The 23,093-nt window shown below is 41.6% G+C and overlaps 1 protein-coding gene across 1 annotated transcript in view; it reads right to left on the bottom strand.

Moving 5' to 3' along the window:
• Positions 1-23,093, bottom strand: part of Wdr81 (WD repeat domain 81) — a 340,798-nt gene that overhangs the window by 158,854 nt on the left and 158,851 nt on the right. Inside the window, exon 10 of the mRNA XM_067149985.2 lies at positions 15,890-16,174. Coding sequence (XP_067006086.2) covers positions 15,890-16,174 — 285 coding nt within the window. The remainder of the gene's footprint in view (positions 1-15,889; positions 16,175-23,093) is intronic.

Here is a 23,093-nt window from a genome sequence, read left to right as displayed (position 1 = left end):
TTAAGGTACAGCCCCAGCATTTGCCTGGTGTGAAAATGGGAAACCACGGAAAACCATTTTCAGGGCTACCGATAGTGGGATTCGAACCTACTATCTCCCGGATGCAAGCTCACAGCCGCGCGCCTTTACGCACACGACCAACTCGCCCGGTAAGGTATTTTTTGTAACGTATCTTTCTAGAAGCCTGGCCAGGCACATATATAAGGAGGCAATCTTCACAGTAGAGAAGAGTTATTGTTTAGTAGAGTTCTGGTGCAGCAGAAGTATACTTGTGACCTCGTGTTGCTGTGACATGCAGTGGTTGCAGTCTCCATGTTGAACTGATAGGCAGTTGTTAAAATGGCGGCTTTGTTGATGTGTGTATTTTGCTAGTGACAGCCGTGATTAAGGTTATGTGTGTGTTTAATTCTTAAATAGATGCGAGAAAATAACTGTACCAACTGACAGCATTTTGTGTGCATCTTTGTGGATATGTTACAGAAAATGCCTTGTATTCCCTCTAAGATGATGCCTGAAGAAATAGTGGGAATATATAATTAACGAGTATCGAAAAGGAACAAACAAGTGTAAATTCAGCCGTATATGTAGAGAAGAACGGCATTTGTTGAGGAGAGAGCCTATTAATTCAAGGACAGGAGAGTACGAAGGTGTGAGGATTATCTTTGTCGTTTTGTGTTTTCATGTTTGTTCTTGTTTCCTCTTTCTATTACTCCCTCTTCCCACAATGACCTACCATTATCTCGTATTATTATGTCTAGCTACACAGCAGTTATAGTACACTGGTTATAAGTAGAGATACAACGAATGTAGGTGAAGAGAAGGTCCATTATTGGCAGACATACGTCCAGCAGACATGCAGAAATTGACATGCATTGGTAGATTACATAATATTTACATGTTGAGTTTCAATGGGTGAACAGTAAAAACAGAGTAATGGGAGCATGGGTGCAATTCGAGGTTGCATTTACTTCACAACTGATTAGCGAATGCATTTCTGGCCGGACAAGCGATAATGACGGGGGTAGTAGGGATGTGCATATTCATGATTAGACATGTCACTTTTATGTACTCCACCAATCTAGGGCAAAGCAAGCCAGAAACTAATCAAATAAGCGCGCTAGACTTCAGAATGGGGCATAAGGTTTACTAAAACTGTACTGGATTTTGGCCTCTCTGCATGTTTAATTTGTCCGCCAACTCTACTGTGGTGCTGTTAACAGCAAGTTTATGAACTTTTATCAAGAAAGTCCTAGAGAGTGCTCTACTTGTGGATATACTTTGACATTTGGATAACAGAGGTCTCTCCCATGTGAGGGAGTTTATTATGTAGTACGTAATTTCACGAGTGTATATTGGTAATACTGCAGGATGTGACATCATGTTGCCGCCCCTTTCCTTATATGGAAGTAACCAATCAACCTTGAGGATAACATCATCTTACTCTCAAACTTTCCTACCGTGCCCTTTATAAGGGGAGACATTTTGGCTGAGAAGTTATCTGGTGTTTGGCTTATGGCTTATGGACCTTAGTGATGAGACACACCGATATGGGGCTGAATTCAAAGGGCTGACACTGAATAAACCTGACATTATGAAAAGGTTTCAACCTTTAAAATTTTGATAGCCATTTGTGGACTTCAACTTTGAGAAGATATCTTTGAACTTGGAGTTATAAAGAAGATAGCCAGAAACTTCATAAATAAATTCTGTATTTGGTATGTGTTCTGGAAGGTTAGGGCTTCCTTTTAGTTTGTTTAAAGTTAGGTAGGTCTCTGAATTATACCCTGATGGGTTGTTAACATTTCTTGGGGTTGCAAGTGTGGTACCCTCATTATCACCCATTCAAGTTGAGTTTTGGGATTAAAATTTTCTTTTTCTAAATTTTGCTTTCCCCCTTCTTTCGGCTTTCGTAAGTCACCTGGTAGTATGGATTAGCCACTGATTCTATCAGCTTTTGTCCACCTAGGGATTTTTCTACTCGTGTAAGGAGTGCTGTTGAAGCCTCCGACTCTTGTTGTTTAATTGGGTTTTCCATTTTGTTCATATATTACTATGGGTCTTCTGCTCCTGCTTCATTGGATCTTTTGATCCACATTTATTTTCAGTCTGAATAACGAGTGTGCCCTGTTCTCGGTAAGGTAATGGGTTATCACCCTTAGACAGTAGTATGAGCCTAGTGGCTCGAAAGATGGTAATTTATTTAGCTGCAGCTCTACTTCTATTGTAAAGGCCGGCCTAGTTTTTTACTCAGTCACTATGATCAGGGGATCATTATTTTAAAGTTGTATCGGGGCTTCACCCCTGCCTTATGTAAATACTTCTGTAAAATTTGAGTGAAATATTTAGAGTGCTGTTAGGCTCCATCTAGGAATGTTTTGGTATATTTTCCTATCGTTTTCTGTTGAGATTATTCATTATAAGCCATGGGTTCTTCCAAGTGTTTGTAACTGTGTTGGTAAGTGGAAAGGAGAAAGAAAATATAAAATTTCCACAATTTTAGTTATGTGCTCTGTCTGCCCATTCAACTCTCGGGCTTCCTTTCCCTCTTTGATCCATGAAATCCCCATAACAAAAACAATAAAAATGTGGTTAAAACTTCATACTTAAAAATCATTCAGCAGAATCACAAAGTACTTTTGCATCTGCTTCTTTGCACAGGGCAGAACAGAATGTAGCTTCCACTGAATTCTCAGTCTCATTTAAGACAGTATAATATTCCTGAATGTTTGATTCATTTCAGTTTCCCTTAGCTCATGCCACTGAAACAAGACCTGACAGAGTTTATCATAAAGCCTACATTATCTACTCAAAGAAGTTGAAAATTAATCAAACAGCTCCCTTGGTAAATTGTTCCAATCACTAATTCCTCTTCCTATAAATTAATATTTGTCCCAATTTGTCCTCTTGCATACCAAGTTTATATTATGATATTTCCTATTTTTTGAAACACCATTCAAGCTTATTTGTCTGAGCAACTGATTATTGATTAACTTATTCACCTCAAAAACATCAAGTTGTCTATTATCTTAAGAGAGCCTTATTCCTAGAATTTCGTGTTTCTTATCGGTAACTCTTTTGTATGTCAAAAAATGCTTTCACAGCCGCAGATCTTAAAATCACAGCAATAGAACCAGCTTTTGGGTGGTTAGGCCGTGTGCATTATGCAGAGTTTCGTCCAGACGTGCCATTTGGACTCATCAGCTGGAATGGCACGCCCCTCCAGGACTCTGCTTAGCAGGCAGACCTGCCTGGTCTGCCTGCTAAGCAGAGTCCTGGAGGGGCGTGCCATTCCAGCTGATGAGTCCAAATGGCACGTCTGGACGAAACTCTGCATAATGCACACGGCCTAACCACCCAAAAGCTGGTTCTATTGCTGTGATTTTAAACTCTTTTGTAGTTTACAAATTTTTTGCCAGTGTGAACAATACCCTTTCTAGTGTTCCCATCCGGTCTCTATGTTAAACACCCCATTTCTGTGAGAAAATTTCATGACGAAAGTCTCAATCCCACCCATCTCATCAGATCTCCTCCTCTCCTTCCCCGATGGCTGCAGACCCCACTTCTTCCTGCTCTCTCTCTCTCTCTCTCTCTCTCTCATGACCCTGCTACACCTCCCTTTTCCTATCCTTTACTATATGTTTCCCTTTCCCACTGTTCCCTTTCCACTTGCCTTGCCCTTCCTCTGTAATAAGTATCTGGTCCTCCTCTTCTCTCTGATGTTATATCAAGAGTAACTCATACATATTCCTCACCGAAACTTCTTCTGAACTCACTCCCTGATAAGAACTTTTATCTCTTGTTTTCCTTCCCCTTAAAACAATAGTCTACCTGTCTTCCAAAACTTCCCCTGTTCCTCACTTGTGAGAGGCAGAGCCTAGTCTCCTATGTAGAGGGCCCAGTTTGGAGGTGCAAAGGCAGTAATAGCCATAAGAAATTGTAAAAAAAAAGTGCAAACACAGAAACATAAACAAATAATTCACTAAAATCACCATGAATACTGTGAGGATCATAACATGTCAGCATGCTTGCTTACCTCTTCAATGTTGCATTAACTCAGACAAGTTTTTAGTGATGCTGGGAAAGGAGATCACTTGAGTAGTATAATTGGACAGTTCGGCCACCACCGCCACCGCGGGATCCCAGAGCCCACCTCCACCGCCACCGCAGCCAGAGGCCTCCCAGAGGCCACCTCCACCGCCACCACAGCCAGAGGCCTCCCAGATGCCTCCTCCACCACCCGCGGGAAATTTGAATTTGTAAACAAAGCCACGTGCTTTTTGACAGCTATCATCGACAACAATGCATCACTAACCTCAGTACTGCCATCTTGACGGGCCTAAACCTCAGTAGTACCAACTTAACCTAACTAGCGCGAGATAAACAAATCCACGTGTTTTTTGACAGCCACGTGCTTTTTTGACAGCTGTCATCCACCATCTTTAAACCACAGAGCACTGTGCTGCCCTCTTTATTGCAGTAGCTGCAAATTCGTCACCTGTCATCGGCAGTGCTGCCATCTTGGCGGGCCTAAACCTTAGTGCTACCAACTTAACCTCACTAGCGTGAGATAAACAAATCCACGTGCTTTTTTGACAGCTGCCATCCGCCATCTTTAAACCACAGAGCACTGTGCTGCCCTCTTTATCGCAGTAGCTGCAAATTCGTCACCTGTCATCCGCAGTGCTGCCATCTTAACGGGCCTAAACCTTAGTGCTACCAACTTAACCTCACTAGCGCGAGATTAGAATCGGTAAACAAATCCACGTGCTTTTTGACAGCTGTCATCCGCCATCGTTAATCTATAGAGCACAGTGGTGCTCTCTTTAGCTACTTACCTTTGAAATGTGGTGGCGGATAATTTGAAAAATGCTTTTCGACAGCAGCCATCTTTAATCTAGAGGGCACCGTGCTGCCCTCTTTAGCTAGATACCTTTGAAATGTGGTGGCAGGCAATTCCACATGACAGCAGCCATCTTTAATCAACAGAGCACAGTGCTGCCCTCTTTAGCTAGATACCTTTGAAATGTGGTGGCGGCAAATTCCACGTGCTCTTGTTTGGAAACAAAGCTATGTGCTTTTTTGACAGCTGACATCCGCCATCTTTAATCTATAGAGCACAGTGCTGCCCTCTTTAGCTACTTACCTTTGAAATGTGGTACGTCACAGCTGTCATACGCAGTGCTGCCATCTTAACAGGCCTAAACCTTAGTGCTACCAACTTAACCTTACTAGCGCGAGATTTGAATCGGTAAACAAATCCACGTGCTTTTTTGACAACTGTCATCCACCATCTTTAATCCATAGAGCACAGTGGTGCCCTCTTAAGCTACTTACCTTTGAAATGTGGTGGCGGATAATTTGAAAAATGCTTTTTGATAGCAGCCATCTTTAATCTAGAGAGCACCGTGCTGCCCTCTTTAGCTAGATACCTGTGGTGGCAGGCAATTCCACGTGACAGCAGCCATCTTTAATCAAGAGGGCACCGTGCTGCCCTCTTTGTGGCGGTGGCAAATTCCACGTGCTTTACAAACTCACGTGCTTTTTTCTGACAGCTGTCATCCGCCATCTTGCATCACAAACCTCAGTGCTGCGCTCTTTAGCTAGTTACCTTTGAAATGTGGTGACGGCAATTTGAAAAATTCTATGTGCTCTTGTTTGGAAACAAAGCCACGTGCTTTTTGACAGCTGTCATCCACCATCTTTAATCAATAGAGCACTGTGCTGCTATCATGCGGGCAATTTCGTCAGCTGTCATCCACCATCTTTAATCTACAGAGCACCGTGCTGCCCTCTATGTAGTAGCGGGCAATTTGAAAAGTTCTGTTAGCTGTCATCCGCCATCTTTAATCAAGAGAGCACCATGCTGCCATCTTTAGCTAGATACCTTTGAAATGTGGTGGCGGCAATTTGAAAAATTCTATGTGCTCTTGTTTAGTAAACAAAGCCACGTGCTTTTTTTGACAGCTGTCATCCACCATCTTTAATCAATAGAGCACCGTGCTGCTCTCTGTAGTAGCGGGCAATTTGAAAAGTTCTGTTAGCTGTCATCCGCCATCTTTAATCAAGAGAGCACCGTGCTGCCATCTTTAGCTAGATACCTTTGAAATGTGGTGGCGGCAAATTGAAAAATTCCACGTGCTCTTGTTTAGTAAATAAACTCACGCGCTTTTTGTCAGCTGTCATCTGCCATCTTTAATCTATAGAGCTCAGTGCTACACTCTTTAGGTACATACCTTTGAAATATGGTGGCGGATAATTTAAAAAGAAAAATTCTACATCAGCCATCTCTCGACGCTAATTGCACAAGATGGTGGCTATACACGACTCCTTAAAGGTGCTTATGCAAGATGGCCGCTATACATAGGTTCTTATGAGATGCCCTTGGGATGCTTGCACAAGATGGCGGTTATACAAGGCTCCTTATGAGACGCCCTAGAGATGCTTGCGCAAGATGGCGGTTGCTCTTATGAGGCGGCTTAAGGGTCCTTGCACAAGATGGCTAGAGACGCCCTAAGGATGCTTGCGCAAGATGGCGGACGCAAGATGGCGGCTATACACGACTCCTTATGAGACGCCTTAAGGGTGCTTGCGCAAGATGACTGCTGCTCTTATGAAGAAAGCTAGCTTAGAGGCTAACGTGTCGTGCTAGTTCGATTCATTAAATTTGGGGCTTAAATGCATAATGTTAAATATCTCGAAAACGGACAAAATTTTTCTACCTGATACCTAGGTTTGCAGTATCAGGAACATGATAGCATAAGAAAAACATAGTCTAATGATGAGATCGACGGTTCGATTCCTACTTAGGCCCTTTGGCATTGGCAGCTATCTATTTCTACAAGATGGCGGCTATACATAGCTTCTTATGAGACAGCTTAAGAGCGCTTGCACAAGATGACTGCTGCTCTTATGAGACGCCCTAGGGGTGCTTGCGGGAGGTAGCAGCGACAAGACGATGACTATACACAGCTGCTTATGATACGGCCTAGAGGTGCTTACACAAGATGGTGGCTGCTCTGATGAAGAAAGCTAGCTTTGCATCGTGCAGGTATTTTTACAGCACTAAACCTCATACCTTTGAAATGTGGTGGCGGGTAATTTGAAAAATTCGACGTGCTTTTTCATAAGCTGTTAAGGCCTCCTCTTATGTCAAGGCATAGCTCTATCGAACAAGTTTAAACCTGCATCGGAATAGCTAGAGTAAGCACGTGCTGCGGTGATGACGTCATTAAGCATGTTTAGACTTGCAAATCACAGAAGAAACATAACAAGGCTGGAATCGAAAACTGCACTCTGAGCCGTTAACTTTATCATGTGATCGGAACATTGATTGAAGTGTTTAGAACACTAAATAAGTAGAACCGAACACTGTACTCGATACAACATGTGTTTAGAACATGTCAGGGGATACCTTTGTTCTAAGAAGATTAGTTTACCGCACATTCCTTGTAGGGCTAATAGGCTAACGGGCTAATGGGCAAAAGGGCTAAAGGAGCAACAACCTCATCGATCGCTATCAGCAAGAACGCTTGTACTTTGTTAAGTGTAGAAAATTAATCTTTATTTGTAAATGGTTTCATGTTCAGAACAAGGAATGGAACCTAGGGGTTACGTCTTACCTAATAAAATCCCCGAGGTGCGATGAGTTACGTTTTTCGAACTAGTGTTTGGAACACTGAACTTTTCAAGATGATAGCAGTGAGTTTAGCAATGTTCTGTTGTTGGATTATAAATTCCGCGCTACAACATGCATAAGGTGGCAGTCTTGAGGTTTACTGCCGTAAAGATGACAAAAGTGAGGTTAACAATGTTCCGTTGTTGGATTTTAAATTCCACGCTATAACATGCATAAGGTGGCAGCCTTGAGGTTTACTGCCGTAAAGATGGCAGCAGTGAGGTTAGCGACGCTCTACTGTCCTTCAAAGTGAGGTTAGGGTTCGTCAAGAAGACAGCTGTCAAAAAAGCACGTGGCTATGTTTACCAAACAAGAGCACGTGGTCGTGACGTCACGGTCACGTACTATGCTGCCTCAGCATGCAAAGTTCAATGTCTACACCTACGTAGTAAACATTCTGCTATGTTCACAAGATTTTTTACACATAACTATTCTTTATGCTTTAAGTTCATGCACATAGGCTATGCTAAGATAGCAGCACAAACACATGTGAACTTTGTACATTCTAATGGAATAAGTTTAGTACTGCGTGCATCATGGATACATGATGTGTGCACGCATTTAAACATGGCTATACTTAATGCTGCTGCTTTGTTTACAAGATTTTTATACATTGCTATTCTTTATGCTTTAAGTTCGTGCACACACAAGCGATAGTCGTACGCTCTGGCAGGAGAAGTTTAGTACGATATTCGATACATACATTATCGATAGGTGATGTGTACACGCTTTAGAACATAGCTCTTCTTTGTGCTTTAAGTTCGTGCACATGGGTTAGGGATACACAAAAGCGATTGCTACATGCTCTAGCGGAAGAAGTCTAGTACGATAGTCGATGCATGTAAAATCGATAGGTTATGCTAAGATAGCAGCACACTTACACGATTTTAGCACAATCTAGTGGAAAAAGTTTACTATGATAGTCGTTTCATGCAAAATCATTAGGTAATGTGTACACGCTTTGAAACAAGACTATTCTTTGTACTTTAAGTTCATGTGTATAAGTTATGCTAAGATAGCAGAACAATCTAGCGGAAGAAGTTTAGTACGATATTTGTTGCATGTAAAATCGATAGGTGATGTGTACACGCTTTAAAACATGGTTATTCTTCGTACTTTAAGTTCATGCGTATAGGTTAGACTAAGATAGCAGCACAGTCTAGCGTAAGAAGTTTAGTACGAGAGTCGATGAATGCAAAATCGATAGGTAATGTGTACACGCTTTGAAACATTGCTATTCTTTGTACTTTTAAGTTCATGTGTATAAGTTATGCCAAGATACCAGCACAATCTAGCAGAAGTAGTTCAGTACGAGATTCGATGAATGTAAAATCAATAAGTAATGTGTACACGCTTTGAAACATGGCTATTCTTTGTACTTTAAGTTCATGTGTGTAAGTTATGCTAAGATAGCAGAACAATCTAGCGGAAGAAGTTTAGTACGATATTTGTTGCATGTAAAATCGATAGGTGATGTGTACACACTTTGAAACATGGCTATTCTTTTTACTTTAAGGTCATGCGTATAGGTTATGCTAAGATAGCAGCACAATCTAGCGGAAGGAGTTTAGTACGAGAGTCAATGCATGCAAAATCGATAGGTAATGTGTACACGCTTTGAAACATGGCTATTCTTTGTACTTTTAAGTTCATGTGTATAAGTTATGCCAAGATACCAGCACAATCTACCGGAAGAAGTTCAGTACGAGATTCGATGAATGTAAAATCAATTAGTAATGTGTACACGCTTTGAAACATGGCTATTCTTTGTACTTTAAGTTCATGTGTATAAGTTATGCTAAGATAGCAGCACAACCTAGCGGAAGAAGTTTAGTACGATATTTGTTGCATGCAAAGTCGATAGGTAATGTGTACACGCTTTGAAACATGGCTATTCTTTGTACCTTAAGGTCATGCGTATAGGTTATACTAAGATAGCAGCACAATCTAGCGGAAGAAGTATAGTACGAGAGTCGATGCTTGCAAAATCGATAGGTAATGTGTACACGTTTTGAGACATAGCTATTCTTTGTACTTTAAGTTCAAGCGTCTTACTTATGCTAAGATAACAGCACAATCTACCTGCAGAAGTTTAGTACGAGAGTCGATACATGCAAATTCGATAGTTGATGTGTACACGCTTTGAAACATGACTATTCATTGTACTTTAAGTTCATGGGTATAGGTTATGCTAAGATAGCAGCACAATCTAGCGGAAGAGGTTCAGTACGAGATTCGATGAATGCAAAATCAATAAGTAATGTGTACACGCTTTGAAACATGGCTATTCTTTGTACTTTAATTTTATGGGTATAAGTTATGCTAAGATAGCAGCACAACCTAGCGGAAGAAGTTTAGTACGATATTTATTGCATGCGAAGTCGATAGGTAATGTGTACACGCTTTGAAACATGGCTATTCATTGTACTTTAAGGTCACGCGTATAGGTTATGCTAAGATAGCAGCACAATCTAGCGGAAGAAGTTTAGTACGAGAGTCGATGCATGCAAAATCAATAGGTAATGTGTACACGCTTTGAAACATGCCTATTCATTGTACTTCAATTTTATGGGTATGGGTTATGCTAAGATAGCAGCACGATCTAGCGGATGAAGTTCAGTTCGATGGTCGATGCATGTAAAATCGATAGGTGATGTGTACACGCTTTGAAACATGGCTATTCATTGTACTTTAATTTTATGGGTATAGGTTATGGAAGATAGCAGCAGGATCTAGCGGATGAACTTTAGTTCGATGGTCGATGCATGTAAAATCGATAGGTGATGTGTACACGCTTTGAAACATGGCAATTCATACTGCTGCTCTGTTCGCAAGACTTTTAAGCATAGCTAATCCTAATGCTGCTCTTAACGACGTCGAGCTAAGGATTGATTACGTGACCGTGACGTCACAGCCACGTGCTCTTGTTTGGTAAACATAGCCCCGTGCTTTTTTGACAGCTGTCTTCTTGACGAACCCTAACCTCACTTTGAAGGACAATAGAGCGTCGCTAACCTCACTGCTGCCATCTTTAAGGCGGTAAACCTCAAGGCTGCCACCTTATGCATGTTATAGCGTGGAATTTAAAATCCAACAACGGAACATTGTTAACCTCACTCTTGTCATCTTTACAGCAGTAAACCTCAAGGCTGCCACCTTATGCATGTTGTAGCGCGGAATTTATAATCCAACAACAGAACATTGCTAAACTCTCTGCTAACATCTTGAAAAGTTCAGTGTTCCAAACACTAGTTCGAAAAACGTAACTCATCGCACCTCGGGGATTTTACTAGGTAAGACGTAACCCCTAGGTTCCATTCCTTGTTCTGAACATGAAACCATTTACAAATAAAGATTAATTTTCTACACTTAACAAAAGTACAAGCGTTCTTGCTGATAGCGATCGATGAGGTTGTTGCTCCTTTAGCCCTTTTGCCCATTAGCCCCTTAGCCTATTAGCCCTACAAGGAATGTGCGGTAAACTAATCTTCTTAGAACAAAGGTATCCCCTGACATGTTCTAAACACATGTTGTATCGAGTACAGTGTTCGGTTCTACTTATTTAGTGTTCTAAACACTTCAATCAATGTTCCGATCACATGATAAAGTTAACGGCTCAGAGTGCAGTTTTCGATTCCAGCCTTGTTATGTTTCTTCTGTGATTTGCAAGTCTAAACATGCTTAATGACGTCATCACCGCAGCACGTGCTTACTCTAGCTATTCCGATGCAGGTTTAAACTTGTTCGATAGAGCTATGCCTTGACATAAGAGGAGGCCTTAACAGCTTATGAAAAAGCACGTCGAATTTTTCAAATTACCCGCCACCACATTTCAAAGGTATGAGGTTTAGTGCTGTAAAAATACCTGCACGATGCAAAGCTAGCTTTCTTCATCAGAGCAGCCACCATCTTGTGTAAGCACCTCTAGGCCGTATCGTAAGCAGCTGTGTATAGTCATCGTCTTGTCGCTGCTACCTCCCGCAAGCACCCCTAGGGCGTCTCATAAGAGCAGCAGTCATCTTGTGCAAGCGCTCTTAAGCTGTCTCATAAGAAGCTATGTATAGCCGCCATCTTGTAGAAATAGATAGCTGCCAATGCCAAAGGGCCTAAGTAGGAATCGAACCGTCGATCTCATCATTAGACTATGTTTTTCTTATGCTATCATGTTCCTGATACTGCAAACCTAGGTATCAGGTAGAAAAATTTGTCCGTTTTCGAGATATTTAACATTTTGCATTTAAGCCCCAAATGTAATGAATCGAACCTGCACGGTACGTTATACTCTCTACCATAGCTAGACCTGATCATGTTACGAAGACTTGCTTCATTACAAGCTGAAACAGAGCTAATGCCAAAGGGCCTAATTTAGAACTGAACCGTTGATCTCATCATTAGACTATGTTTTTCTTAAATATCATGTTCCCCATACTGCGAACCAAGGTATTGGGTAGAAACATTTTGTCCGTTTTGCTCTACAATGCACCGTTTTCGAGATATTTAACATTATGCATTTAAGCTCCAAATTTAATGAATCGAACTAGCACGACACGTTAGCCTCTAAGCTAGCTTTCTTCATAAGAGCAGCAGCCATCTTGCGCAAGCACCCTTAAGGCGTCTCATAAGGAGTCGTGTATAGCCGCCATCTTGCGTCCGCCATCTTGCGTCCGCCATCTTGCGCAAGCATCCTTAGGGCATCTCTAGCCATCTTGTGCAAGGACCCTTAAGCCGCCTCATAAGAGCAACCGCCATCTTGCGCAAGCATCTCTAGGGCGTCTCATAAGGAGCCTTGTATAACCGCCATCTTGCGCAAGCATCCCAAGGGCATCTCATAAGAACCTATGTATAGCGGCCATCTTGCATAAGCACCTTTAAGGAGTCATGTATAGCCACCATCTTGTGCAATTAGCGTCGAGAGATGGCTGATGTAGAATTTTTCTTTTTAAATTATCCGCCACCATATTTCAAAGGTATGTACCTAAAGAGTGTAGCACTGAGCTCTATAGATTAAAGATGGCGGATGACAGCTGACAAAAAGCGCGTGAGTTTGTTTACTAAACAAGAGCACGTGGAATTTTTCAATTTGCCGCCACCACATTTCAAAGGTATCTAGCTAAAGATGGCAGCACGGTGCTCTCTTGATTAAAGATGGCGGATGACAGCTAACAGAACTTTTCAAATTGCCCGCTACTACAGAGAGCAGCACGGTGCTCTATTGATTAAAGATGGTGGATGACAGCTGTCAAAAAAAGCACGTGGCTTTGTTTACTAAACAAGAGCACATAGAATTTTTCAAATTGCCGCCACCACATTTCAAAGGTATCTAGCTAAAGATGGCAGCATGGTGCTCTCTTGATTAAAGATGGCGGATGACAGCTAACAGAACTTTTCAAATTGCCCGCTACTACATAGAGGGCAGCACGGTGCTCTGTAGATTAAAGATGGTGGATGACAGCTGACGAAATTGCCCGCATGATAGCAGCACAGTGCTCTATTGATTAAAGATGGTGGATGAAAGCTGTCAAAAAGCACGTGGCTTTGTTTCCAAACAGAGCACATAGAATTTTTCAAATTGCCGTCACCACATTTCAAAGGTAACTAGCTAAAGAGCGCAACACTGAGGTTTGTGATGCAAGATGGCGGATGACAGCTGTCAGAAAAAAGCACGTGAGTTTGTAAAGCACGTGGAATTTGCCACCGCCACAAAGAGGGCAGCATGGTGCCCTCTTGATTAAAGATGGCTGCTGTCACGTGGAATTGCCTGCCACCACAGGTATCTAGCTAAAGAGGGCAGCACGGTGCTCTCTAGATTAAAGATGGCTGCTATCAAAAAGCATTTTTCAAATTATCCGCCACCTCATTTCAAAGGTAAGTAGCTAAAGAGGGCACCACTGTGCTCTATGGATTAAAGATGGTGGATGACAGTTGTCAAAAAAGCACGTGGATTTGTTTACCGATTCAAATCTCGCGCTAGTAAGGTTAAGTTGGTAGCACTAAGGTTTAGGCCCATTAAGATGGCAGCACTGCGGATGACAGCTGTGACGTACCACATTTCAAAGGTAAGTAGCTAAAGAGGGCAGCACTGTGCTCTATAGATTAAAGATGGCGGATGTCAGCTGTCAAAAAAGCACATAGCTTTGTTTTCAAACAAGAGCACGTGGAATTTGCCGCCACCACATTTCAAAGGTATCTAGCTAAAGAGGGCAGCACTGTGCTCTGTTGATTAAAGATGGCGGATGACGGCTGTCATAAAAGCGCGTGAGTTTGTTTCCAAACAAGAGCATGTAGAATTTTTTAAATTGCCGCCACCACATAGAGCGCAGCACGGTGCTCTCTTGATTAAAGATGGCTGCTGTCATGTGGAATTGCCTGCCACCACATTTCAAAGGTATCTAGCTAAAGAGGGCAGCACGGTGCTCTCTAGATTAAAGATGGCTTCTGTCAAAAAGCATTTTTCAAATTATCCACCACCACATTTCAAAGGTAAGTAGCTAAAGAGAGCACCACTGTGCTCTATAGATTAAAGATGGCGGATGACAGCTGTCAAAAAGCACGTGGATTTGTTTACCGATTCTAATCTCGCGTTAGTGAGGTTAAGTTGGTAGCACTAAGGTTTAGGCCCATTAAGATGGCAGCACTGCGGATGACAGGTGACGAATTTGCAGCTACTGCGATAAAGAGGGCAGCACAGTGCTCTGTGGTTTAAAGATGGCGGATGGCAGCTGTCAAAAAAGCACGTGGATTTGTTTATCTCACGCTAGTGAGGTTAAGTTGGTAGCACTAAGGTTTAGGCCCGCCAAGATGGCAGCACTGCCGATGACAGGTGACGAATTTGCAGCTACTGCAATAAAGAGGGCAGCACAGTGCTCTGTGGTTTAAAGATGGCGGATGACAGCTGTCAAAAAAGCACGTGGCTGTCAAAAAACACGTGGATTTGTTTATCTCGCGCTAGTTAGGTTAAGTTGGTACTACTGAGGTTTAGGCCCGTCAAGATGGCAGTACTGAGGTTGGCGATGCGTTGTTGTCTGTCAAAAAGCACGTGGTTGTCAAAAAACACATGGCTTTGTTTACCTCGCGCTAGTTAGGTTAAGTTGGCACTACTGAGGTTTAGGCCCGTCAAGATGGCAGAACTGAGGTTAGCGATGCGTTGTTGTCGATAATAGCTGTCAAAAAGCACGTGGCTTTGTTTACAAATTCAAATTTCCCGCGGGTGGTGGAGGAGACCTCTGCGAGGCCTCTGGCTGTGGTGGCGGTGGAGGTGGAGGTGGCATCTGGGAGGCCTCTGGCTGTGGTGGCGGTGGAGGTGGCCTCTGGGAGGCCTCTGGCTGCGGTGGCGGTGGAGGTGGCCTCTGGGAGCCCGCGGTGGCGATGGCGGCCGAACTGTCCAATTATACTACTCACTTGAACTGGGAAAGTAGCAGTCGTGGCCTAAATAAGAGTACATCCCTGGCAATTGCTGGTGTAAAAATGGGAAACTGCAAGGAATCATCTTCAGGGCTGCCAAAAGCAGGGTTTGAATCCACATCATCTTGAGTGTAGCAGTTTTACCTAGATATTAATTTACATTGCATGACAAAAAGTGCAAATGAACACACTAAAGATCTACACCAACTTCTGCTGCTTTCCTCAATTCACACTAAACATATTTTCATTTCCAAATTATTCTTCTTGCTTTCCTCAGGTAGGAGAGGATGAAATTACCAAAGACCAATGAACATTTTATTGTTCACTTAATATAGTGTGTTTGTTCGACTCCTTGGCTGAATGGTCAGTGTTGAGGCCTTTGGTTCAGAGTATCCCAGGTTCAATTCCCAGCCAGGTTGGAGATTTTAATCATGTCTAATTAATTCTTCTGGGAAAGGGACTGCGTGTTTGTGTTTGTCCCAACACTATCCTATTCACATTCAGACAACACACCATACTACACTATCAACCACCACAGAAACACGCAATAGTGATTATATCCCTCCACACAGGGTTGGCGTCAAGAAGGGCATCTGGCCGTAAAACAGGGAAAATCCATATGTATTACACAGTTCACACCTGCAACCCCACAGGTGTGGAAGAAGAAAAAGAAGATAGTGTGTTACAATCAATGTTGAATGGAATTCGTAAGAAAACATATTTTGGATGAATTTAAAAACAACACCTAAAAATATACAAATATGTCTAAATAGTAAGTGTGAATGAAATAATAAAGTTGTATGTATCACCAACCTGCATCTCTCGTATACGTCGAGTAGCTACCACTTGTTTCAAGCTTGCACTACCACTAACTTCGGGAAGTTCAGGTGGTTGCTGCAATGTATTGGGATGGAATGTCTTGCCCAAGAAGCTGTACAAACTTTCCACACTTTGTAAAGCTGCTACAGGGTTATAATCTTTGGGAAGAGGAATAGCTGAGCCTCCATTTGTACTGCTAGTAATAGTCGACTTCTGCTGATCAAAGGGACGTTCCCTAGTTCCACCTTCATCTGAAGATGATGGAGATGGAAATGGTGGCTACAGAGAAAGGGAGGAAAAAAAGAAAATTTTACTAAAAAATTTTCATACCACCAAGTTAAATGTCACAGTGTTAACAAATTTTCTGACCCCTAAGGAACAAGTACACAGACATGGGAAATCAACATTTATAGTTTGGAATCTACTTAACAAACTGGATGCTTGCAAACAACTGTTAAAGAGCATGTTCTTTCTAAATGTTAAACATAAATTATAGAGAAAATGTCATTATTTATTTATAAGAATGATTATATTCCATCTTAGTTGCTCTGTCTAAACAACAAAAGAAAGTAAGATCATTTCGTTAATATGAGTCATAATGATAGTCATGCCCAGTAAAGATACATATTTTACAGTACTTGATAAGCCTGCCTGGTGGACATGATCATTAAAGCATCAAGGCTTTGTTGTCTGACACCGTGTTTAGCCGGTTCAAGTCCTGTTGGAAAAACATTTCTCCATCAGCATGTTGGCTAGCAGGGTAGGAGAGGTGGTGGTACCGTATATCAATCACTAAATTGTCTGCCAAAAACGTGGGTTTAATTCAAAACCTCTCTGCAGAGTTTGTATGGAGTGAGGACATATGATGCTCTTGATGGCGATTCATCCATCGGATGGGGACATTGCCTTGAAAAGACCCCTTTTTGTTATTCAATAGGCGTAAGCTATGTGCCAATATCAGGTTTCACCCTCCTCTTACTTCATCATGACCACCACCACCACCACCACCACCACCACCACCACCACCACCACCACACAACTAGTTGTGGAGGTGACTCATGGGCGTCTACTAGAAAGACCTACACTAGGCCTTTCTAGAGGCCATACAGTGTCATAGTATCTGATGACTACTTTTTTTTTTTTTTTGCTAGGGGCTTTACGTCGCACCGACACAGATAGGTCTTATGGCCTAGGAGTTGGATGGAAGCGGCCGTGGCCTTAATTAAGGTACAGCCCCAGCATTTGCCTGGTGTGAAAATGGGAAACCACGGAAAACCATTTTCAGGGCTGCCGATAGTGGGATTCGAACCTACTATCTCCCGGATGCAAGCTCACAGCCGCGCGCCTCTACACGCACGGCCAACTCGCCCGGTATGATGACTACTTACACCAATTGATTATGCCAATGATGATGATGATGATGATGATATATTATGGGTTCAGAAAAAAAAATTCAAATTAAACAATATCACACACTGCAAGAGTCAAGGCATTATAAACACCACATTTTCCTTAAATTCTCAACTTGTTAAGTGCAGTCAGACAGATCGCAGGAATGTTTCAAGTTTATTTTTTTTTTCCCCTTATGTAGTTGGTTCCCACATTTCCTTTCACTGATCTTCCTTGTATGTGGCCTTGAGTCACTGCATAGCTCAGATAGCTCTAGCTGTTGACACACGTGGTTGATTGCGTATTAAAATTTTCAATTGGTATCACAGACCGCAGCAGACTGTTTACACTCCATATTAACCACAGAGGCGCATGAGGGACCTTGATCAACTTGAGTAGGAGACGATAAATCTGATAGCAGTGTAGAATCAGGGCTTGAAGAAGATGCAAGTGGTACTGGAACCGACTGTATTAAAGCTCCTTTATTACAAACAGTGACAATAGTTCAGAAAGTGAATTTTCCGTAAGTAGCATTAGTTAGGGTACAGAAGAAGAGGAAGAAGAAGCATCAAAATGCAATCAGAACAAAGATCTAAGGAGTACCTCAGAAGCAACTTGCATCTTTTATGCCTCCAGGAAGATGGAAGATGCAGAATGCCCGACCCAGCAGCTCCCTGGATAAATCTGGATAAGGTTGATAGAGAAAGTTCTTACAAAGACAACCCAGAAACAAGCAGGATCGATTTTCTGAAGAGTCTAGCATGTACACCTGCAAATCCGCAGCTTAAAAGAAGAATCAGAAAAATTGGGAATTATGAGTGGGCATAGGGAGAGTGCTTGGAGAAAAAAGTAGATATGCCCAACACAGAAGACAAAAGACTTGAGAAAACTAGAACTAGTAGTTCACCTTGTGATCCACAGAAGAGGAAAAAGAATTACCATAAAATGGGGTGAAATCAACCTGTTTTTTTTTAATCAGCCATGTATTAAGCCTGTATAATGGTTGTGTTTTATTTTTAAACTAGCAAATGTACCCGTGCTTCGCTACGGTATTCTGCATTGTATACGAATATTGAAGTAAATACTGTACATGCAGTAAATAAGATTGTTTTAAAATAGCATGTCTCTTAGCGTTATCCGAGAAACAATATGCAGAGGTCCCCATACGTTGTTTCCAGTGTAAAGTGCTTGTTACGGATTTGTGATGATAACGACAGGCTCACTTCCCTACTGCGATTCACAATCGAGTTGGGAAGTTTACATTATAATTGCAGGCCCCATTGCCTACTGCGCGGTCACAATCTATTTGGGGAGTTTCCGTTACAATTGCAGGCCCCCTTTCCTACCTCCAGACATATTACAAATTGAAGAGTTTTTATTATAATGGCAGGAAACTTCCCTACAACCAGTCAAAATTGAGTTGTGCAGTTATCATTATAATGATAGGCCCCTTTTCCAACTGCCAGCCAGCTTCCTGCCAGTCACACCAAGTTGATGAGTTTCCATCAAAATAGCAGGCCAGTATGCCTAATGCCAGTCACATTTTAGATGGGTACATCTGTTTATAACTGCGGGAACGCTTGCCTACAGCCAAAGACTGTATGCTGCATGCTCCCTTGCCTTCTGAAAGTCAAATCGAGAAGTGAATTATTCATTACAATGGTAGGCCTGCCTCATTAATGCCAGTTACACAGGAATTGGAGAAGGACTCCATTCCTACTGCCAGTCATAGTCGGTGTGCGGAGTACTGATTACAATAGCAGACACACCCTTTCTCGATCGCTACAAAATGGACATCAGTGAATATATATAGTTCGACATACGAAAGTATGTGCTTGTTTACAATATTGCAGACCTTCATTTACAGATTAACTGCTTCTAAACGGTACATCATATCGAGAAAAGATTGTACCATAAGACGCCGGATTTAGCGGCCTAAATTGCTGGTCATATGATATCTCATCTATTCATGGGTCAGATTGAGTTAGAAACTTGGGTAAAATTTGTGTAAGATTATCTCACATTGCATTGCTTTTCGGATAATTAAGTGACAGCTACATACATAGCATTTGGCTCACATATGGCTACTGGGTGGACCAATTTTCGTGTAGAGTATGATGATTCTATCTTTCCTCTAAGTGATGGAAGGTATGAATTATGTATGTGAAAAGTACTACTTTACTTAAGATCGAGAAATAGAGAAAAGTCAAACGTAAAATGGATATAAATACGACAAAAAGTCGTACGACCAAGGTTGTAGATCACTCCAAATTGAACGGGGATTGTGCCATCCGTTATGTGATGATACTTCCCGATGGTCTGCACCATCATTAAAATTGCCTCCATATTTCGATATTCTTCGGGATAGAAAGGGAAAAATTTAAAGCTCTTGGAAGTTTTCCGCCCGTTACAGGCTAAGTCGTAAAATTTTGCCAAATTTCAGTTTTCTTTCTCGACTGGCAGATTATGCCGCAATCTGGGTTTTCAGTGAGAAGTGTAAAAAGTAGAAGTTTCAAGATACTAAACCAAAAAATATGCAGATGATCATTATTACCCCTTAAGCGTGTAGCTGTACGAAAATTTCGACAAAATAGTCTATGTACAGGCACACAGTAGTTACGATTTTATTTACATAGATAAATAAGGAACCTGCTCCACGTACAACACCTTTTGGGCTATATCCGCTGGACTTAACCGGAAAAACGGACCGTTTATGATATCTCCCTTATTAATCCTCCTGTCGAAAAAATGCACATGAAAAAAAGTTTTAGAGATGGAATTCCATCATGTTTGGTCGATTTCCAGTCAGGTTGGTCTTGTACTGTATATATTCTGGAAGAGTAAAATCACCATTTCGGTTCCCTATAAACCGCCAGTCCATTCCGGGAACATGAAATGTTATTGACGATTAACACCTACCGTTGGACAGGTGGATGTTAATATAAAGTTTGACTCAAATATCTTCAGTAGTTTTCAAGTTGTAAAACATACGCTTTACACGCACCCGCTCTTGAGTTAAGTCCGGTGGGACTTGTACCGGAAAACGGTCCGTTAATGATATCTCCCTTATTAATCCTCGTATTGAAATGATGCACATGAGGAAAAAGGCCTAGAAATGAATTTCCATTACGGCAGCTAAATTTACATTAAGTTTGGTTGCAAAATGACGGTTTCGGTTTCGTATAATCCCCCAGTCAATTCAGGGATTCAGAAACAATACTTGCCCTAAAACCTACCAAAGGACAGATGGATTCTAAATATCAAGTTTGGTGGAAATATATCCAGTAGTTTCCAAGTTTTAGACAAACAAACAGACAAACAAACAAACAGACAGACACCAAAACAGAATATATGCAGATGGTCATTATTACACCTGAAACGGATAACTGTACGGAAATTTCGCCAAAATTGTCAATGTACAGACATACTCTAGAAGTGTAGACCTTTATTTCGATAGTTACTGCTTTGCAACTGTACGACGTATCTACAAACGGACTTCACCATCAGACGCCCCTTTCAGTGCTCTACATGGTTGGTCCTATGACATCTTCTCGTATCTCCTTTATTTATGGGTTAGATTGAGTTAGAGTCATTGAATGGGGTGAAATCTTGTACAGTTTTTGAATGCTACTTTATATTTTTGATTCTCATGTGACAGCTAGAATCATAAAATTTGGCTATAACATTGCCAATGGTCATGTCAATGTGCGTGCCGAATGTCATGATTCTACCTTTCCTATAAGTGTGCCAAATGATAACATATACGTGTAAAAGTACAAAATCAACTTGTGTTTAATGTATTAGGGATAGAAATACGACGAAAAGTCACAGGACAAAAGTTGCAGATCTCTCCAAAATGAAACGCAATTTGCTTTGTGACTTTTGATACGACTTACTGATTAGCCACCAATTACCCCGAAACGAAGGTCTGCACCGCCGTTAAAATTGCATCCATATTTCGGAATTTTCCTGGGCCAGAAGTTATACATTTGCATAGCTTAGAATATTTCCTCAAAGGAAAGAGTGTACAGCATTCGGGATTAGCACTCGCATACATACGTGGTAATTAAGGAAGAAAGTAATACAGTTTAGTAAGTTGAAATTAATAGAAAATAGATTATAACCGAGGACATCCGGATGACGACAAATATATAAATACCAAGTGAATGTATTGGAAAATCAAATGCTCCTCAATAAATTATGCCGGAGTGAGTTATGGATATAAGAAAGCGGTAATCGGAGAGAAATTTAGGCGCAGGGATTCTTAGGTAATCAGATAAGAAGATGAATATTTCTGTTATTACTTATGCTATTCGAGGACGGTTATAACCTCCAATGATATTCCGCCAATATCCCGCAGAATGGCCGATTGACGACTCTCTTGCTTTCTACCCAAGGAACAACCACGAATTTAAAGGAATGATGAGGAAAATGACAATACGTTACTTCCCTGCTGGCAAGCAGTCAGAGACGTTGCCATGGTAACCCATATATTCGTTATCGCTCTGTCGGTCCCTCAATGCCGAGCATGGTATCGGCAGAAAATAGTAAATTTCTCCGTCATTTGAAGAGTAAGGTAAATTATGAACACAACGAAAGTTGTTTGTGATGAAGAGACCTTTCACATACGGTCCACAGAGTTTGCAGAAAATCAATAGTATAAGAGAAAATGGAGGAAGACCGTTGTGGTTTTCCTATAGACCCCCGTCTTTTCAAAGATTTTAAAATGATATGCATATCGAAACCTTCCCCGGGGTGAGTATACTCTAAATATGAAGTTTGGTTGAGATCTATCCAGCCCTTTCGACGTGATGGTGGAACAAACAAACATTTTTATTCTTTTTATTTTGCTAGTTGCTTTACGTCGCACCGACACAGATAGGTCTTATGGCGACGATGGGACAGGGAAGGGATAGGAGTTGGAAGGAATCGGCCGTGGCCTTAATTAAGGTACAGCCCCAGCATTTGCCTGGTGTGAAAATGGGAAACCACGGAAAACCATTTTCAGAGCTGCCGACAGTGGGGTTCGAACCTACTATCTCCCGAATACTGGATATTGGCCGCACTTAAGCCAAACAAACAAACAAACAAACAAACAAACAAACAAACAAACAAACAAACAAACAAACAAACAGACAAACAGAAACGAACAACTTTATTTATAAGATTATTTTTATACCACTCCCCTCGCCCCCTGCCAAAAGGGTGCCAGGGGTGTCTTACCCTCACGCGGTTTGTCTCCTGATACTAATTGATAAGTGTACCACGTTTGGTGAAATTGCTCCAGTGGTTTAGGAGGAGATGTGTCATATACACACCCACACCCACACACACACATACATCAATTTTTATATATAGTAAGAAGAAGAAGATAATATTTTTATATGTAGTTTTTCGATTAATTTTATATCTCACCCCCTTCGCTCCCCACTTGGATTTGCAAAAAATCCGGAGTAATACTATTCATCTCAGAGACCCTGAAATCTATGGATTCGAAACTGTTTTTAATTATTTCTATATCTCACCCCACCCCCCCACCCTTTGCTCCCAACCTAAAAGGGGGCTGGATTTTAAAAAAATTCTAGAGTATCACTTTTCAACTCAGCGACCCCGAAAACTATGAATTCGACACTATTCTCGATTATTATTGTAACTACCACCCCCCTGACCCTCTCCCTTAAGGGCGCTAGGGATGGCTTACCCCCCACAGTGATCGTCTCCCGATAGTAAGTGATTCGTGTACCAAGTTTGGTTGAAATTGCTCCAGTGGTTTAGTTGGAGATGTGTCATTTACACACACACTTCCATT

This window comes from Anabrus simplex, chromosome 6 (genome assembly GCF_040414725.1).
Source record: "Anabrus simplex isolate iqAnaSimp1 chromosome 6, ASM4041472v1, whole genome shotgun sequence".
In the NCBI taxonomy this organism is placed as follows: Eukaryota; Metazoa; Arthropoda; class Insecta; order Orthoptera; family Tettigoniidae; genus Anabrus; species Anabrus simplex.
This window is presented reverse-complemented; position numbering and strand designations above follow the sequence as displayed.